The sequence below is a fragment of the Onthophagus taurus genome, chromosome 1 (genome assembly GCF_036711975.1).
Source record: "Onthophagus taurus isolate NC chromosome 1, IU_Otau_3.0, whole genome shotgun sequence".
Lineage (NCBI taxonomy): Eukaryota > Metazoa > Arthropoda > Insecta > Coleoptera > Scarabaeidae > Onthophagus > Onthophagus taurus.
In genome coordinates, this window is record NC_091966.1 from 10,352,303 (window position 1) to 10,372,382 (window position 20,080).

The 20,080-nt window shown below is 30.8% G+C and overlaps 4 protein-coding genes across 4 annotated transcripts; 2 read left to right on the forward strand and 2 right to left on the reverse strand.

The window, feature by feature from the left end:
• Positions 1–3: 3 nt before the first annotated feature.
• On the forward strand, positions 4–4,532 carry LOC111420536 (NTF2-related export protein 1). Its single transcript, XM_023053556.2, has 4 exons — positions 4–266; positions 327–419; positions 604–748; positions 4,264–4,532. The coding sequence occupies exons 1-4, from the start codon at positions 258–260 to the stop codon at positions 4,443–4,445; spliced, it is 429 nt and encodes a 142-aa protein (XP_022909324.1). The 5' UTR covers positions 4–257; the 3' UTR covers positions 4,446–4,532.
• Positions 4,495–5,323, reverse strand: LOC111420538 (membrane protein BRI3). The gene is made up of 2 exons (XM_023053557.2): positions 5,195–5,323; positions 4,495–5,116 (listed from the first exon to the last, which is right to left on the reverse strand). Exons 1-2 carry the CDS (start codon positions 5,250–5,252, stop codon positions 4,842–4,844), a joined length of 333 nt encoding a protein of 110 aa, XP_022909325.2. The 5' UTR covers positions 5,253–5,323; the 3' UTR covers positions 4,495–4,841.
• A 223-nt stretch (positions 5,324–5,546) lies between these two features.
• On the forward strand, positions 5,547–14,747 carry LOC111420554 (ADP ribosylation factor guanine nucleotide exchange factor Sec71). The gene is made up of 7 exons (XM_023053576.2): positions 5,547–5,656; positions 5,714–5,951; positions 6,009–6,317; positions 6,375–6,858; positions 10,439–11,330; positions 11,403–14,504; positions 14,562–14,747. The coding sequence occupies exons 2-7, from the start codon at positions 5,828–5,830 to the stop codon at positions 14,694–14,696; spliced, it is 5,046 nt and encodes a 1,681-aa protein (XP_022909344.2). The 5' UTR covers positions 5,547–5,656; positions 5,714–5,827; the 3' UTR covers positions 14,697–14,747.
• Positions 14,748–17,694: 2,947 nt separating this feature from the next.
• LOC111420534 (Centriolar coiled coil protein 110kDa) lies at positions 17,695–19,746 on the reverse strand. The gene is made up of 4 exons (XM_023053554.2): positions 19,576–19,746; positions 18,257–19,516; positions 18,001–18,192; positions 17,695–17,951 (listed from the first exon to the last, which is right to left on the reverse strand). Exons 1-4 carry the CDS (start codon positions 19,660–19,662, stop codon positions 17,775–17,777), a joined length of 1,716 nt encoding a protein of 571 aa, XP_022909322.2. The 5' UTR covers positions 19,663–19,746; the 3' UTR covers positions 17,695–17,774.
• Between the last annotated feature and the right edge of the window lie 334 nt (positions 19,747–20,080).

The following is a 20,080-nucleotide window of genomic DNA, read 5'->3' on the forward strand; positions in this document are numbered from 1 at the left end:
AAAAATAACTGACCGTACTGGTCACGTGACATCAATACCGTGTTATTTTTTAAAATCAAGTTCAAACGTTTATTTTTTAATCTAATCAAAACTTTTCTGGTGCATTCCCTTTAATTAAATCATTAACGATTTTGGTATTTTTGATTTAAAGAAAGCTTATTGTTTATTTTTAAATCGGAAAAATGTGCTCAACCGGTATAATAGTTTCCTAATTAATCTGACGTTATTTATAAATGTAAACAATACGAAAAATAACAATGGAGCAGGTTTATTAATTATTTTATTCTAAAGTAACTCATTTCTATTTATTTCTTTTAAATTGTTAGGTACAAAGTCTTAAAGGTAAAATTGATCAAGCAGTTCGCACCGCTGAAGAATTTACAAAATTATATTACGATACTGTTGACAAACGAAGGCATGTAAGTTACATAACCTCAATCTTATAAGCATCCTGGTTAATTTATTTCTAATATAACGTAGAACGTCCGGTGAAAGAAAGTTTTATTACGAGGGCGTGATTCAAGGTCGTCTCTCGATTTTACTATTAATATTTTACCTTCTGAATTAATTACCTTTTAATTGATTTTCTTTTTGTTATTTAAGTGTATTGCAAAATTGTACCTGGACAATGGATTGCTTACGTGGAATGGAAATGGAATATCTACCAGTGATAGAATACAAAAATTTTATATGGATTTACCTTCATCGGAACATTGTGTTATTACATTAGATTCACAACCAATATTAGGTATAAAATTAAATATCTATTTCTTAACCTCTTAATGCAACTAAAAATTGAGAGGAGATAGTTTGTGTACCAATATTTTGATACACTGAAGATAATTGCACTTTGCTGAGCAGAGTTAACTTAGGCAATAAAAAATGCTTGAAAATGATCAAAAAAAAATTGAAAAATAAATTTTTAGTTAAAATGGTAAATTTTAAAACACATAATGACACAAAAAAGGATGTAACATTCACGACAACGTACATATTTTTCTTTGAGCAGAGGAATCATTGTTGGATTTTCTCAGTAGTGTTTGATGGCCATATTCTTAAGATACAATTTGAGTTCAATTACTTTCAGACAAAATTTGAGTGATCAATTTCTCCACCAGATTTTTTGTAAAGCATGAAATCGTTTAATATTGCCAAATTTAAGAGATGAAAAAAACCTTTTTACCAATGATGGTAGAATTTAAGAGGACTGCTACATCTTGAGTTTAGGTGCACAGCTTGATGGCCTATTCATAACATCATGCATTGGTAGGCAACTACTATTCTATTTCACACTTTGAATTAGGCTAGAACTATCATAGTTCTATGTCATAATTTATGTTTGATGAAAAATATTACAGTGTAATGTACCTAATAGTTTAAATGATCATATGTCTATGACCATATGTTCTCATCAACAGAACATATTATATTTGTAACCAAAATGGCGTCTGTTAAGCTTTAGAGCACAGTAATTGCCACCAAATTATTAATTTCCAAGTATAAAGCGAATGAAATGTTGTACAATGCCAAATGGAATGTCTATAAAAACAGAAATGAACGTTTACTTGTTTATCAATGGATTGCTGAGGTTATAATTGATATTATTGAAGGTTGTATCTACAGTAGCAGATGTAAGGAAGAAAATCAATGGATTAAGTTGCTAAGAATCAAAGTGTTACAATATGGTGGTTTTCCACCCTTATATTGTTTCTGAAATGAGTATTTTTCTTTGAAATCAATTTATATGCTGTAGACGCCAAGTAACAAAAGTTTTTCTCACCCATTCTTAAATAGTTCTAGTAATATTTTGGGTTTTCACTTTTCAGTTCTCTCAATAAAATATTTTGAATTCCCAAATTATTACGCCCAAGTCCTAACCTACACTCGTTTTTCACTCTATATGTTGCTTTTCAACAATAAATATATTGTAATTATTGAACTCAAACAGGCACCAAATACACTGAAAACTGAAAGAAACCGTTGTTCATCCATTTTGTATAATTATGTGATCAAATATATTACATAGTGTAAATCGACAATATATTTTCCATATTTTCTCATCAAACTTTATACTACAAATATTTGATAATATCTATGACGTAGAACTATCATAGTGTAATACCGGCCTTAGCAAATGCTTAATTTATTCTATTCGTGTTTTGTAATGTTGTTAGTTTGACATTTAATAAGGTTAATAATATAAAAGAAATCTTGATGCAGTTTAACTATGCGTCTCTTAAGACAGCTGAAACCAAAACTTAGTTCAACTAGTAGTAGTTAAACTTACTAGTTCTAGGCCTAGTGTGGTTAATAAAAGTATACAATAATCAAACGTTCAATAACAACTAAAACTAGAAGAGCTAACGCTAAACCTAGAACTAGAAACATACAGGTTTAGCCTTTTGTCTCTTAAGATGGCTAAACCCGATATTTCTAGTTCTAGGTTTAGCGTTAGTTTTACTTTTAATTCAATCTAACACTGAATAAAGAGTAAAACTAGTGCTAACACTACCACTAGAACCTACACTACACCTAGAATTAGAAATATTCTGGTTTAGCCGTTCGTCTCTTAAGATGGCTAAACTCAAATGTTTCTAGGTCTAGTGTTAGTTCCACTTTTAGTTCAATAAAAATATACAACAATGTAGCGCTAAATAACAATTAAAACTAGAACTAACTTAAGGCCTATAGACGATATTGGATATGTGAGATATATAAAGATACGAAATCTTTCCATTTCATTAAACACACTACTCACCTTCCTCTCTGAAAAACAATTGTTTTTCCATCTTTTATTGTTTTACTCTTCAGCTCACTCAGTATCTCTTTTCGTGATACGTACAATGTTCCATAAACATCAGTTTTACTTTTTTATCAATAGATCAGCTAGTCTAGATGAGTTCCTTTATTCAATAACGGTCGCATCAAAATTGGAAGATATTGGAAGATCTACAAATTCTCTGTCGTGAATGGTATTTTTATGGTATCAATTGTTTATTAAAATCAAGCTGGAAGAAATTTAGGCAACTCTAATCATCAATATCAATATTTTTAACCCAGAAGGTGGAGCGAATGGTGGAGGTGGAGCAAGAGTGTGATAATTATTACTTTCCTTGAACAAGCATCACTCTTTGAATTATTACTCACTTGGTTGTAAAACTTCATTTTCTGAACTAAATAAGAACAAGTGTACAAAGTAATAAGAAATGAACAAATGTGTGTTTGCACAAGGTAAAGATTACATACGTGTGGCAAATTTTTTTTGCAACCTATTTACCGTATCTAACACATTTGATGCTCAATTGTTTCTTTGAATATGGTAGATAATAGATTATTAAGTGTGGAGCAACATTCCTTCTATAACATTTTGTCATATCTCCAACAATAGTCGAAATATCTTTGGTGACAACTAAAATCAAACACACTGGATAATAAGGGTTATGAGTTGTGACTATATACCAATGCATACCGACGGTAATAAACTGTAGCAATATATAAACTGGAAATATGCAATTTTTGCATTTATGGCACTATTGAACTAAGTAGATGTACGATATGTTGGGAAAAACACAAGATGGTAACTTTATGCTGTAGATGAAAGCAATGTCTGTGGGCCACATTTAGTACACTTGGATATGAACGTGTTAAAAGTCCATTTACATGTTTTTATTGGTCACATTCCGAATCTATATAACAAAATAAACAAACTGTTACTTCTTTATTTATTTCTTTGTCCCTGTGTGTACTATCATACTGTTGTGTTTTCATCCATGTTGTTTTTTTGGTGTTTCTGTAGGGGAAGCATATTGAGGTTACTGCCATATCTTTACTATTGCCAAAGTTTAATACGAATTCTCTTCACATTTCCTTCTCCATGCAATGAGGTCTATAAACAAACTCTGCATCTTTTCATAGTTTGGCATCTATATATCTTCCACGATAAATTTGATGTAGTTGCTTAATTAGTTATCAGGTATCATAGACTTCACTACCATAGACCAACTTTTAAGAGTTGATAAAACCTTTCTTTGATAGCCTCCTCTTCCTTCCCTATGGGGTAGTGGACATTTATTAGTGCTGAAGTTAGACGACATTATGGTACTTTTAGGTTGACATGTTTTGGAGTTTTATTGCTTGAGGCTGACAGAAAGTGTTGATGAACACACGATTTTGTATAATAAAGATTTCATTGATACAATTTCTTCAAAAAAATCTTTAGCAATATTTCTAAGAATACTTTTATTAAGATTATTTCTTTTTTAGATGCAGCAGTAAATGGTCAATTAACATTTTTAATTCAAGTAAGCGGAACTGTGAAATACCAAGATAAGCTACCAAAAACATTCCAACAGAATTTTGTAATAACAGCGCAAGGAGATAAATGGAAGATTGTTAACGATTGCTTTAGGTTACAAGAGCCTTTGAATGCAAGCGATAAAAATTAATTTTATAAATAATTAATCTTATATGATAAGGAAATAAAAAAAACTCAACTTTTTGTAATAAAATTTATTTCATTGTTTCCAATATAATTTTCTCTTTGATTATCACATCAATTACATTTCTGAGAAAGATAAAATTTTTGTTTTAGGCCTACAACAACTTTTTTGACATGGAATTACATTTTCTTATAAACAATGTAAATGTCTATATAAATTTTTAAAATAGTAAATTGCTGTGAGATTATTAGTCAATTTAAAAACTAATGAAACATATATCGCTTATATAAAATATATACATACAAATTAAAATTCAAAGCCAATTAAAACAATATTTTGATTACAAAAATAAATGAATGCAAATAAAATTTTTTAACCCATAAAAACAGTGCTTGATTAAATTTAATCGAAATGAGCCCCACAATTTGAACACCTCTTTGTTTTATCAGCGAGACAACACAAAATTCCTATTGGGAAAAAGAAAATAGCGCAAAGCAATCCAAAACAAGTAAAATGGTCTTCCAGAATTCCAATCCTACAAGCTGGACAGGCACCGACAACAATAACTTCTGGTGGAACTATAACGGTGGTATGGGTACTAGTACCATAACTCGGAATGAAACCTTGATTTAAAGGGGCGGATGGTTGATATGGATAATATTGCGGTTGGTGAACACCTTCAAATTGTTTTTAAGTTATTTTATTAAATATAGTAAATAATGTGCGTTGAACATATTAAACAAAAAGAAAAATACCTGTTTGAATGGGGTTTGGCCCCGGATATGGTGGCGGAGGGTCTGGTTTTGTTGACATTATTTATCTTATAGTTTACAACAAATAAAAAACATAAGTTGTCAACCTCAATTATTGTGAATCATACGTCAATTAAATGACAGTTCAAAACAAGAACAATATACACACGAAAATTTCTTTCAATTTAAAAGAAATCAAATACTTAAAAAAAACTGACGAACTAAATATAAAAATAAAATAAATAAACAAGATTTGTTAATTTTTATTTATTAAATAAATAAATAAACCTAAAATTCAAAATGGAAAATAACCATTTTCGTTTGTTGTATGTAAAACGAACTTTGTACGAATTTCAATGCAAATATCTGTCAAAATCAAATGATGTGTCAGTTTGACATTTAGTAAGGTTTTGTGGTCGAGTTATAATTGAATAAAGTATAAATATGTGGTGTTAATGTTGGTGTGTACGTCTAAAAATTCTTTGATTTCGATTATAATGTTATCGGAAACAATACTTTAAGGTTAGAACGCGAGAAATGTACTAAAATCAGATAGCGATACACGTCACGAAGTATGGTCCTTTCATTAACACGGTGGGGCCTTCCATGAAAACATCACGCCGATTTTAATTAACGATGCAAGCGAACCTTAAAACGAAGGAAATGTTTATCTTACGCGCCCTAGAGAAAATATTAAATGATAAGGAAATCAAGAGGTCGCATCACTCCCAATTAAAAAAGGCTTGCGAATCAGCTTTAGGTTTATTTTAAACATTATTTTATCGTTGTTTGTGTTAATTTTTACGTGTGATTGTAGAGGAAATCAAGAAAGAGTTATCCAACGTTAACGATAATGAAGAGGAAAAAGTATCTGATGCTCTTCCGATACCAAAAAGTGGTGATGCTAATGTTTTAACCACTGAAAAGTATTTTTTACCTTTTGAACTTGCTTGTCAAAGCAGGTCGGCTCGAATAGTAGTCACAGCGTTAGATTGTTTGCAAAAACTTATTGCTTATGGGCATTTAACAGCAAATGTACCCGATTCAACAACACCTGGAAAATTACTTATTGACAGAATTGTTGAAACAATATGTGCATGTTTTTCAGGGCCACAAACAGATGAAGGTATTATTTAAAATTATTTATTTAAAATTAGTAATTTATTTTTAATAATTTTTATAGGTGTCCAATTGCAAATAATCAAGGCTCTATTAACAGTAGTAACTAGTCAACATGTAGAAGTACACGAAGGAACAGTCCTCTTAGCAGTACGGACATGTTACAATATATTTCTGGCCAGCAAAAACTTGATCAACCAAACAACAGCTCGAGCAACTTTAACACAAATGTTGAATGTAATTTTTATGAAGATGGAAAATCAAGCGTTAGAAATGGAAGTTCACGCAGAACAACAGAAGCAACACATGCATGAAAATAAGAATGAAAGTCTCGAAAGAGATACAGGGACAATTGTTGAAAATGGAAAGAGCGATGAAAGTAGTTCGGATGAGAAAAAGAGCGTTGAAAGTGAAGTTTGTAGCGAGGACATTGCAAGAAGTATTATTGATGGTATAGTTGCTTCTTTGGGTGAGGATGATACACAAAATGGATCTGATCGAATGACGGATACTACAATTGAAACTGATGGTCAACATAGTATTGTTAGGTATGTAAATAATGGTGAAATTTAAATTTAATAACATTTATTTAAATTTTTCTCTAATAATGGATTAAAAATGGTTGCTTTTTTGTATAGATCATGGAATTAACCTATGTATTAAATAATACAGACATAGCTGCTTTGAAATATGCAATAAAAAATCGCATATTTTTTTGGCGTTACTGAATGTAAAGAATGTTACAAAAATTTAAATTATATTGTTCATGGGAGTTAAAGTTATTTGCGTTATCTACATTATGCAAAATTTATTGTTGTATGTAATTGGGATTGGTTTTATATTCTTTTATCGCTATTGGTGTATTAATATAAAAGCAGATTAAAAAAAAATTATGTTTATTGGTGATATAAGAAAAAATACGTAAGAAAGAATATGCGTCTAATGTAAAATGATTCATCATTCAAAAAACATACAGTTTGTGCATAGAAAAAACAATAGTTTTCTTCTAATGTGTAATTAAATTTAATTATTAGAGTTAATTTTAATTTATGATTTAATTGAATTTTTATTTATATTATATAAGGGTACAGAGCGGCTGCATTTGAACAATGGTAAGGCCTAGAGATTTGGGAAAAAAATCCCATTGGACAAGAGCAAGGACGGTAGAATCTAAAAGGAGTGCTACATCCTTTGTTCTTTTGTAATCCTGAAAATGACGTCACACAGTGGTCTGAAAACACTCAAAACCCGATCGAAAATCCATTTAAAAAAATGTTTTAGTGTTGTTTTTTTAAATGTTACATATATTTTAACTATTAATAGACTCTTATGTTAGTAAAGTTTATGAAATCTTAGGTGTTTTATAATAGCTACTCGAAATAAATTGCTATTACAATTTCTTTATTTTGTATAAAGAAATTTTCTAGAAAACGACACAACTTTATAAAACAAAAAAAGATGGTATATCACTGCTTGAAAATATTGTGTCGTTGGTTTCTTATAAAGTACAGAAAGGTCTTCATTTTATGTCTTTCCAAATTTCAAAAGGTGTTTGTTGAAAAAAATTACAACCATTTCTATTAACGTCAATAAATACTTATATTTATTTGACAATTCAATCTCTTAAATTAAATATCTTGTGAAAGAACAATTTTTTTACAATTTAACAATTTAAGAAGCTTGGGAAAAATCATCATGTGGCTTAAAAATTGACGATTTTTTTAATCAATATGAAATGACCCAAAAAACACGTTAAAAATAAAAAGAAAGGGCGGAAAAGTGATTAACACTAGATTAACTTCAGTTATAAAATTTCTATTATATGATAACTAACTTCAGGTTTAAAATGTGAACCTCAATTTTGACATATTTGTAATCTTTATTAAAAATCCTTTAAAATGAGTACAAACACGATACGTTTAATTCCAATATTACTCGAGATATAAGTAACTTCCGGTTTGAAATGTCAATGTCATTCTAAAAAAATAAAAAATTAAGCTTGGTATTAATATTTAAAAATTAAATTTCTATCTTCATTGTTCAACTTCGGGTTTAATGTTTTTTATTCTAACGTTTTTGAGACAAGTGCGTCATTTTTGGTCTCATTTTAAAGGTTTTTTAATGAAGATGACAAATATGTCAAAATTGACGTTGACGTTTGAAACCGGAAGTGATTGTATTTCCATTAATATTAAAGTTAAATATGTCGAGTTTGGACTCATTTTAAAGGATTTTTTATGAAGTTGACAAATATGTCAAAATTAAAAATTGAAAGTTCGAACTTTTTTGTTTTTTGAGATAAATGCCTCAAATTTGGACTCACTTTAAAGGTTATTTTATGAAGATTACGATTATAATAATAAAATTAAAGTTGATATTGATAACTGAAAGTTTTTTTCACGACTAAACCCGAATGTTTCTAGTTTTAGTTCAATAAAAATATACAACATAGTAATACATTAGATGTAACACTAGCCCGAGAATTAGAAACATTCGGATTTAGTCCCACGTTTCTCAAGACGGCTAAACCCGAATGATTCTAGGTCTTCGGTTAGTTCTAGTGATAGTGCTAGTGTAAAACTAGAACTAACACTAGACCTGGAACTAGAAATATTCGGGTTTAGCTGTCTGAAGAAATGCATGGCTAAACCCGAATGTTTCTAGTACTAGGTTTAGTGTTAGTTTTAAGTCTAGTGTTAGTTCGAGGTCTAGTGTTAGTTCTAGTTTTAGTGCAATAAAAATATGCAACATACTGATATCTTATGCTAACTAGCGCTACCTACCGCTGTCGTTTGTAAAATGGATAAGATGAGAGATGTTAATCTATTTGCAGAGTCTCTGGAGATGGCCAAGGGCCGAAACTAGTTAGACTTAAATTCTATATAAAATAAAAGACATAAACTTTCAATTTTACACTAACATCTAGAAAACGACACTGGCCCGAAATTGTAGATTCATCTATTTTTTCTATTGTAGAATTTCTTGGTGTATCTAAGTGTCGTATCTAAGTCGGTTCTTAGACGTATGATGCAAATCGGACTTGAAATCGTATAGCGTGATTGGCGCTTAGCTTTATCCTTTAAAATAATTAGTGGTAGTATTGTAGGTCTTTCGCATTTATTCTGCATTTTTTCTAAGATAAGTTACACCTTTACCTACCAGACAGCATGAAAATCTCTAAAAACGATAAAATGTCGCTTAGTCAAGAGATGTATAACGCTGTCCAATTGTGGATCTTATTTAGCCTTGCTATGATTTTCTTTATTTTGTTGCTATGTTTTGAAAATTATTTGACTACGAATTATGGTCTCCAACATCAATTCAAATTAAGAGCGATGAATGGTGCTGTGTTTTGTAAAATTATTCTTGAATAGTTTTTAAAACATTTTTAGTAAAAGCTAGGTAAAATTAAGCTAACTAATCTAATGTAATATTGCTATTTCCTGAAAATAACCTTATATCAATTTGATAAATATCAAATTATTCGCTACTCATAGTTCCTCTATAAAACAATTTAAATATGTATTTAGGAATTTCCGGTCACGTAATTTCACGAAAAAATGTGAAATAATCGCCTAATGTCTTGCACGAAATTTTATAGTAGTATTCTTCTTTGAAGTACTAATTTACATGAAAAGAAAATGAGAATGAATTTAAGTAAAGTACTACTTCCGGTTGACGAATTTAATTCAAATTTTGACATAACATTTCCTTTTTGGTCTTATAATCATATGCCAAGTTTCATAAAGCTAGCTAATAACAGCTAAATAATATTTTCGATACGTCACACCACTTCAGTCATGGGTCAAACCCGACACTTTCTAGTTCTAGTGTTAGTTTAATTGTTATTGAACTGAAAGTACAACCATATAACAATTTTGTTACTAATAATATTTTTATATCGATATTAATTAAATTATCTTTCATTTTCAAAGTTTTTCCATATTTTTAATTTTAGCCAGGCACATTTTTTAAATTTAATTTTCCTGCCAAACGGTTAACTTCTAGCAACTTGACACGTGGCAAGTTATAAGTCAATAGAGATTGAAACATTTACAATTGACTTGTACTGATCTACTCCACTTACCTTGATTAAAATTTATTAAATAGAATCTTTTTGTTTTTCAGAGTGCCTTCTCAAGAAAGTGTAGACACCCACAGTGAAAACGACACAGCAATTACAGCAAAATTCACTCATATCCTTCAAAAAGACGCCTTTTTAGTTTTCAGAGCATTATGCAAATTATCTATGAAACCATTACCAGATGGAACGCCAGATCCAAAATCCCACGAACTCCGATCAAAAATTTTATCACTACATTTACTCCTCTCAATCCTTCAAAATGCCGGTCCAGTTTTTCGTTCAAACGAAATGTTTATAACTGCAATTAAACAATACTTATGCGTGGCATTATCTAAAAACGGGGTTAGTTCAATTCCGGAAGTTTTCGAATTATCATTAGCAATATTTCTTGCGTTACTATCAAATTTTAAAATGCATCTAAAAAAACAAATTGAAGTTTTCTTTAAAGATATCTTTTTAAACATATTGGAAACTTCGAGTTCTTCATTCGAACATAAATGGATGGTGATTCAAGCGTTGACAAGAATTTGCGGAGACGCTCAAAGTATCGTCGATATTTATGTGAATTACGATTGCGATTTATCCGCTGCGAATCTTTTCGAACGATTAGTTAATGATTTATCGAAAATTGCTCAAGGTAGACATGCCTTGGAACTAGGGGCATCGCCAAATCAAGAGAAAAGTATGAGAATTAGAGGATTAGAATGTTTAGTTTCTGTACTTAAATGTATGGTTGAATGGAGTAAAGATTTGTATGTTAATCCTAATTTACAATCAACTGTTGGGGAACAACTAATAGTTAGGGAACCGGATACAACGTCCCTGAAATCTCATGGTGGATCAAGTACTAGTTTACATTCTAGTGAAAGCTCCGCTGGAAATAAAGAAATTTTGGATTCTCCTGAACAATTGGAAGTGCTTAAACAACAAAAAGAGGTAAGATTTGTATTAATTTGGATTTTAAGCTTTAAAATTTTAATATAAATAATTTTAATTTTTTTTTGTAAGGTTTGGGAAGCTGGAATTGATATGTTCAATAGAAAACCAAAACGAGGTCTTTCATACCTTCAAGAGCAAGGTTTATTGGGCACCACACCACCGGAAGTAGCAAAGTGGTTACTTTCTGATGATCGCTTAGATAAAACATTTATCGGCGACTTCTTAGGTGAAAACGACGAGTTCTGCAAAGAAGTAATGTACAGTTATGTGGATGAAATGGATTTTAACGACATGGACATTGTGGCTGCTTTAAGACATTTCTTGGACGGTTTTCGTTTACCAGGGGAAGCCCAGAAAATCGATCGACTTATGGAAAAATTCGCCAGCAGATACTGTGGATGTAATCCGAACAACGGTCTTTTTGCTAGTGCCGATACCGCTTATGTACTTGGATTTTCAATTATAATGTTAACAACCGATCTTCATTCGCCGCAAGTTAAGAACAAAATGACTAAAGAACAATATATTAAATTAAATAGGGGAAATACTGAAAGTAAAGATGTACCGGAAGAGTATTTATCGCAAATTTACGATGAAATAGCTGGACATGAAATTAAAATGAAATCGGTTGTAAATAAACCTGGAAAACATCAAATAAATAGTGAAAAAAGGAGGAAGATTTTATGGAACATGGAAATGGAAGTGATATCAACGGCAGCTAAAAATTTAATGGAAAGCGTTTCGCATGTTCAAGCACCTTTTACAACTGCGAAACACTTAGAGCATGTTCGTCCGATGTTTAAAATGGCTTGGACGCCTTTCTTGGCAGCATTCAGCGTTGGATTACAAGATTGCGATGATCCGGAAGTTGCTTCGTTATGTTTAGATGGTATCAGATGTGCTATTAGAATAGCGTGTATTTTTCATATGAGTTTAGAAAGAGATGCATATGTCCAAGCTTTAGCTAGATTTACTTTATTGACAGCAAATTCGCCCATTATGGATATGAAAGCAAAAAATATCGATACAATAAAAACATTAATAATGGTAGCACATACTGATGGAAATTACTTGGGAAATAGTTGGTTGGAAATTCTAAAATGTATTTCTCAATTGGAATTAGCCCAGTTGATTGGAACGGGAGTTAGGCCACAATTTTTAGCTGGACCTGGACATAAACCTCCTGATCCTAGTTCAAAGGAACATATCGGTCAAACAAGTTCTCAAAGTGTTGTAGTGGCTGTAGATAGAATATTTACAGGATCAACAAGATTGGATGGTGACGCAATTGTAGATTTTGTAAAAGCACTTTGTCAAGTATCATTGGATGAATTGGCTTATCATAGTCAACCAAGGATGTTTTCTTTACAAAAGATTGTCGAAATATCTTATTACAACATGGGAAGAATTCGTTTGCAATGGTCGAAAATCTGGCAAGTTTTAGGAGAACATTTTAACACGGTCGGATGTAATTCAAACCAAGATATTTCATTTTTCGCCGTCGATAGTCTTCGTCAACTTTCGATGAAATTCATTGAAAAAGGTGAATTTGCTAATTTTAGATTTCAAAAAGATTTTTTACGTCCATTTGAACATATAATGAAAAAGAATCGTTGCTCTACAATTCGTGATATGGTCGTTCGTTGTGTTGCGCAAATGGTTAATTCTCAAGCGACAAACATCAAATCTGGTTGGAAAAATATCTTCTCAGTGTTTCATTTAGCCGCAAGTGACCAAGAAGAAGGTATTGTTGTATTAGCTTTTCAAACAACAGGAAAAATTATCAACGAATTATACGAAAAACAATTTTCTTCAATGATCGATTCCTTCCAAGACGCCGTCAAATGTTTATCTGAATTTGCGTGTAACGCACGATTTCCTGATACAAGTATGGAAGCTATTCGACTTGTTCGAACTTGTGCATTAAGCGTGCATTCTGCTCCACACTTATTTGCTGAACATGTGGGGATGGAAAATGATGTGGCTGTACCGGAAGATGATAGAGTTTGGGTACGCGGTTGGTTTCCGTTATTATTTTCGTTATCTTGCGTTGTAAATCGTTGCAAATTGGATGTAAGAACTCGAGCATTAACCGTTTTATTTGAAATTGTTAAAACGTACGGAGATTCTTTCAGTCCACATTGGTGGAAAGATTTGTTTAAAGTTTTATTCAGGATCTTTGATAACATGAAATTACCGGAACATCAAACGGAAAAAGCTGAATGGATGACGACGACTTGTAATCACGCTTTATACGCAATCGTAGATGTTTTTACACAATACTTCGATGTTTTGGGGCCGTTATTATTAGAAGAATTATACGCCCAATTACATTGGTGTGTACAACAACACAACGAACAATTAGCACGATCAGGAACGAATTGTTTAGAAAATTTGGTGAATTCAAACGGACATAAATTCGACGAAAACACGTGGGATAAAACGTGCCAATGTATGTTAGATATATTTAACAGTACAATTCCCTCGGCGTTATTAACTTGGAAACCCGATCCAAATCAATCTAATCCAACGATTGTTGAAAATGGTGATGTTAAACATGGAATTCTTAAGCGTCCCAGCATCCCGTACGATAATAATAAAAACACTGATGCGGCGTTATTTAACGGATTAGTTATAAAAACAGCCGTCCAACTTGAATTGATACAAACGATAGATAACATCGTTTTTTATCCGGCAACATCGCGCAAAGAAGACGCCGAAACTTTAGCTTTGGCAGCCGCTGATATGACCGGAAATGGAATTCTAACAGAAAGCCAACGAGAAGAACAAGGAATGTATAGATTAATAAGCTCCCCTCATTTATTACAACTCACAGATTGTTTATTACAATCTCATCGATTTGCTAAGGCGTTTAATATGGATCACGAACAAAGAAATTTGTTATGGAAAGTTGGGTATAGAGGGACCGTTAAACCGAACCTTCTAAAACAGGAAACTCAAAGTTTGGCTTGTTCGTTGAGGATATTATTTAAGATGTATTGCGATGAAGGAAGGAGACAACATTGGCCTATTATACAAACTCGACTTATTGCAGTGTGTCAAGAAGCTTTGGAATACTTTTTGAGATTGCAAAGTGAATCTCATAGAGATTCTTGGACTTCTTTATTATTACTTGTATTAACAAGACTATTAAAAATGCCGGATGATAGAGTAAGTTCAAAAATGTTGCGTGTTTTAAATAATCAAACTAATTTATTTCTTTTTTAGTTTGCTGTACATGTATCTAGTTACTATCCTCTATTATGCGAAATAGTATGTTTCGATTTAAAAGCAGAGTTGCGATCGATATTGCGAAGAGTATTTTTGCGAATTGGTCCAGTTTTCAGGATAACAACCACTTAAAGAAGATTAAAAACAGTGAGATATACATCAAAATACATGTGATTATAACAATGATAAATTCAATTATTATTACTACCTAAACAAAGTATAAAAAGAATAAATCGAAAAATTCGTAGAAAATTCTTATAAAAGGAAAAAAAATAGTAATTAGGTTACATTCCAGGTCTCCTAAAAAATTATTTCAATTAACCATAAAATTGAATTAAAAAAAAATAGTGTTTATGTCTTTCTCATATACAAATAACCAGTTTATAAAATAACACTACTTTTCTACTCACTTAAAAGAATGAAATTTTATTAATTAATTCGTTTTGAATAAATAGTAATAATCTAAAAAATGTATACAATTTCAAACAACAAAAAAAAAGTATGAATTAATCAAATAGTTTCTATGTTTAGATAAAGAAATAAACTTTCATGTACGTTAGTCTGTAATTGATTTAAATAAAAACTTAAGGATCGTCTCGCAATTCTGTACAGGCTTAGGAAAAGGATGGCAGAAATATGTATTATGTGCCTTCAAATTGAAACAAAAAAAGAACTTAATAAGTAAGAAGAACATAACGTGAATGACAAAAAAATGTTACGTACATAAGAATATAAGTTTTAAAGTTGTTATGTACTTCTAATGTAAAAAAAAATCAATATTTATAGTCTTTATTTAATTAAAACACTTATGTATCGGTTATGTTGATGTAAATATGTCCACATCTACTATTAAAGTTGTATAATTAACTAGTGACATATTTTATTGTTTTTCCTATTTAAAAACGTATCAGAAAAATAACAAAAAATACATCATAAAACTATACATTTTTTAAATACGAATAGTAATACTTACAGATATATGCTCTAATAGAAGCAATAGAAAAAATAATAATGGTAATACTAAATAACAATGATTAATTTTGTGTTGTTAAATAGCTCTTAATAGACAACTCCTACAGCGATAAAATAGTACTCAAGTTAAGGTATGAAGTCGAAGGAAGAGCACACAAATCAATGATGGACTATATAACGTACACAAGATTAATGAGATATGCATAAGTATAAGGCATTAAAGTCATTAGAGAAGTAGAGTTAAATACAGATTATTGATTACTAATAACTGATACAACTTTCAGAACGCTAAAAATGCTAAAATAGAAGAGTTAGAGAAGACCAAAAAATAATTAGAATACTAAAATAAGTTAATGGATATTCTAAATATATGAAAACACACAAGCAGGCAGAGACAGAACCACATAGTATATTATATACATGAGAACACACTAATAGAACAGTAGAAATGAGTAAGGAGTTACATTTAGCTTTTGTGGAACTAAGAGAAGCGGTTGATACAGTACTGAAATAGATTATTACTGACTAACACTTATGAATACCTTCGATCTAGTCTATGCAGACGATATAATATTGATAGCAGGTAAAAAAACTGAACTATCAAGAAAAATTATCATCTGAAGAGCATGCTCAATGTAACGAAAGTGGAAGAACATAAAAACATGAATGTACCATTACTATTAAGATTGGGAAAATAGACAAAAAGATACAAAACAGAATACAGAAAGTAAGTAATACCAAATCAACAACATAATAGTTAAAACGGAAGTAAGAACCAATACAAAAATAAGAATTTGCAAGTCGGTTTGGGTGGACATCAAGGCAATTGCTTATTTACAGTAAACATATTTAAGTCTTGATGTAAAACGCGATTTGATAAGAACCAGGGAACGTTACATAATGGAACGACAACCCGGACGTGGATCTTCATCTCGTTGAGAATTGATGCGTTTCTTTTTCTTGCTGCACAAGATCTGTCCCCAGCACTACATTTCAAAAGCGTCAATTTTGCATTTGTGGTGGGAAGTGTTGTATTTGCAGCGTATTTCTTCGGTCCACTATCATTAGTTTAGGAATAGCGAGATTTACTTTCAACCACAGTACGCGGCTTTAGTTAGTACTTACCGGAAATATTCCTGCAAAGTCGATGGCTAGTATACTTGTATCTTCCCATTTTTCTTATCATAGATGGCCATCCTTTTTGGCGAAGAGTTTTTTTCAAGAACTTTTACTTTCTTGAATCAGTCGTGGATTTCGTTTCGGTTCTGCTATTCTTCTAGTTCAACACATATCTTCTTGCTGTAGTTGTCTTTGTCTTGTTGGCATTTCTTCTGTATTTGTTTGACTAATTGTCTGTACAAGGTTCTACCTTCCTGAGTGTGAATGCTCTCATCTTCACTATTTTCCTCTCTTCATAAGCTTTATTGTTTCTTGGGTGATCCAGTGCTTATGTTGCTTACACTCCTGTCTCCTTTTGTATATTTCATTACATTTGAGAGCTTAGGCTGTATTTCCGCCTTGAAGATCTGGATTTCTTCCAGTATCATCTTATTGGCTTTAGGTGTCTTTTTTATTGTTTTTAGTATTAATCTATGTTCCATCACTAGTAGTTGATAGACGGACGCGCAATCGGCACCTGGGAAGGTTTTGCAGTTGGTTACTCATGTTTTGAGCTTCAGTCGACGATGATGAAATCAATTTGATTGCTGAATCTGTTCCTTGATCACTTTCAAGTATAGTCGGCGCGAATGATTCTTGGGTAACTCCTTTAGTTTGAGACTGTTTATTCTCGTTCGTTTTTCCTGAAAAATATACTGTGGAGCACATATTATGATTTTATTTGTATTTAAGCTAAAATTAAATTTATTGAAATGGTTTCAATTATTAAAACGCCAGTTTGTATGGATTTTAGGAAAATTCTAAATAGAATTAAACAAAGTATAATAAAATATACTTAATTTTTTAAAAGATTTATTGGATTGACATCTTTAAGCAAGCATAAAATGTACTAAAAACGAGCCTAATTCTAAATTTGGCATCAATATACATAATTATTATAAAAAATCATCAATTTTAATTAAATTGCTTTTTTTTTTAATTGATTTTTTACCATGTAAGGCCACAGTCATAAGACACAATTATTAATTACATAGAAATGTTACATGTCAACAATAATTCTAAATTGTTAATTAGATGACAGAAGCAATAAAGAATTATTAAGTGATTCTATTAAAAGGGCTAACTTAGTCTAGAATGTCTAGAACTTCTGGAAGTCCTGCCTGAAATTGACCCCTTTGATCTTGGTCTTTTCAATTTTTCCTTCAATCTTTCCCTATCGATTCTTATAACAGACATTTTTTCTGAAGTTGTTATTTCGAAGAAAACGCGATGGAAAGCTTCAACAGCAGCAGAAACCTTAAAAAATTAAATTAAATTATGAATTATTTTTCGATTTAAATTTTACCTGTTGAATAAGCCTTCTATGTAATTCAACATCTGATTCATTTATATTATCAGCACATTCTGAGTGAAGTTCCATTGCGCATATTAAAGCATCTTTTATAGTTTGTATAAGTCCTTGAACTCGTTCACTTCTTAATAACCTTCTTGTTAAGTACCCTCTAATGTGTGCTTGAATTACAGAAGCAGCCCAATTCTAGTCCAGAAAGAAAAAGAAAATAATATATAAATAAATAGAGGATAATTAATTGATGAAATACCATTTTTATATAATTGTCCCTATTTAAATCACCAAATAATTTCCTATTGCAACCTCTTAATGTTTTTGAACCTTCAATAATCGAAGAAGTATAAACAACTTTGGGTTCAATATCAATAATATTTATAGGAAGACTATCAGTAAGTTTATTGTGATCATTAATAATTTGGATGTTTGATGATAATTTGGATGATAAACCATGAATTTGTGGAGATTCAAAAGTGTCTGGTGTATAATATATGCTTCTCTCTGATTGTGGATTATAATTTAATGGTTTATTAATAGCCGGTATAGTTAAACACTCTTCAGTTAATTTGGTATAAGATCTTAATCGAACAGTTTGCTCCATTCTTTGTTTCTCTAATAATTCTAAAATTTGTTTCGAATACGATTCTGGAATCGCATTTAAAATATTTGTTAGTTTTTCTTGATCGTTTTGATCTAATGATAAATCTTTAACCAATGGAAAATCCCAATGATTTATTTGATTTTCTTCAAATTTTTCATCACATTCTTTATTTTCATTATCATATTTGTCATGATCCTCATAAAAACTTGTTTTTTCTATATCTCCATCAACAGTAATATCTTTAGATAACACAGTAATATCACCTTGTGTTGAATGACTTGAATGATCAGAGATATTTTTTAATTCTGATTCAGTTTCTGAACAAAAATCAGATTTTGTTAAATTTAATTTATCTTGACCCTCTTCGTTTGGTGTTGAAGCAATAAGTCCTTTTATTGGAACATTATTTAATTGAGATTCATCATTATGACGTTTTAAATGTTCCAATAACATTGGGCTGGGAGTTTCCAACACATAAGAATCACTTCGAATTAATTTTGGTTTTCCAATTTCATCATTTGGCATTATTTCATCAAGGTTAGAAGTGGAATCAATTTGTGGTGGGGTTTCAATCTCATTTTCAATTATATTTTTGATTACTGAAGTGTTATTTTCAAAATTTGTTATTACTTTAAACTCGTTATTTGTATATTGAGATACTTGCAGATCGCAACACAATTTTGATTGTTTCTTAATACTAATTTCATCGCTTGGCGTTGGAAGCAAAGTGTTCTCATCAAAAAATGATAATTGATGCTCTAAACTTTCTGTTAATAAATTAACATTGTCTAATTTTGGAAGATAATATCGAGTGATGTACTCTCGAAGCTCTCGTTCTCTCTTCAATCGTTTCTCAAGTTTTATAGCTTGGTGCTTATATTTCAATAATTCTTTTCGTTTTGCGCTCGTTACCTGAATATAATGTAAAAAAATTATATCAAAAGAAGAAAAATGAAATTATTAGTAATTACCACAGGTGGTAAAATGGGTACGCCGTTAATTTTGATACAGGAAACATATTTTCGCTTTTCATTAACTATTTTTTCTAACATTTTCATCGATTGACAAGCACTTTATCGGTTTATCAAAGCGAACATTACAAAAAGTTTGTTCGAATTTTATTGAGATATGTCATAAACAAGTTGTTAGGTTAGGGTTTTCTGTTTTACCGGCTCATTTTAACTTTTTTTAATGGCTCCATCTATCAGATATAGATAGATCTATGACTTTGAGAGGAAAATTTTAAATTCTAAAGAAATGTGTTATTTTAATTCTTTCTTTTCTGTTTGTTTGGCAATGTTTGATAAAAACGATTCTATGGTGAAGTAATATATAATATACTACTTCATTGAAAAAGCTGTTGAAGAAGAAACACATAAAATGTGGTGAAATGTATGCATGACGAAAAAACAAAAGGAAAATTCTTGGCATGAGGAAGTAATAATAACAGCTCATAATACTAACGATTTTCTGAAA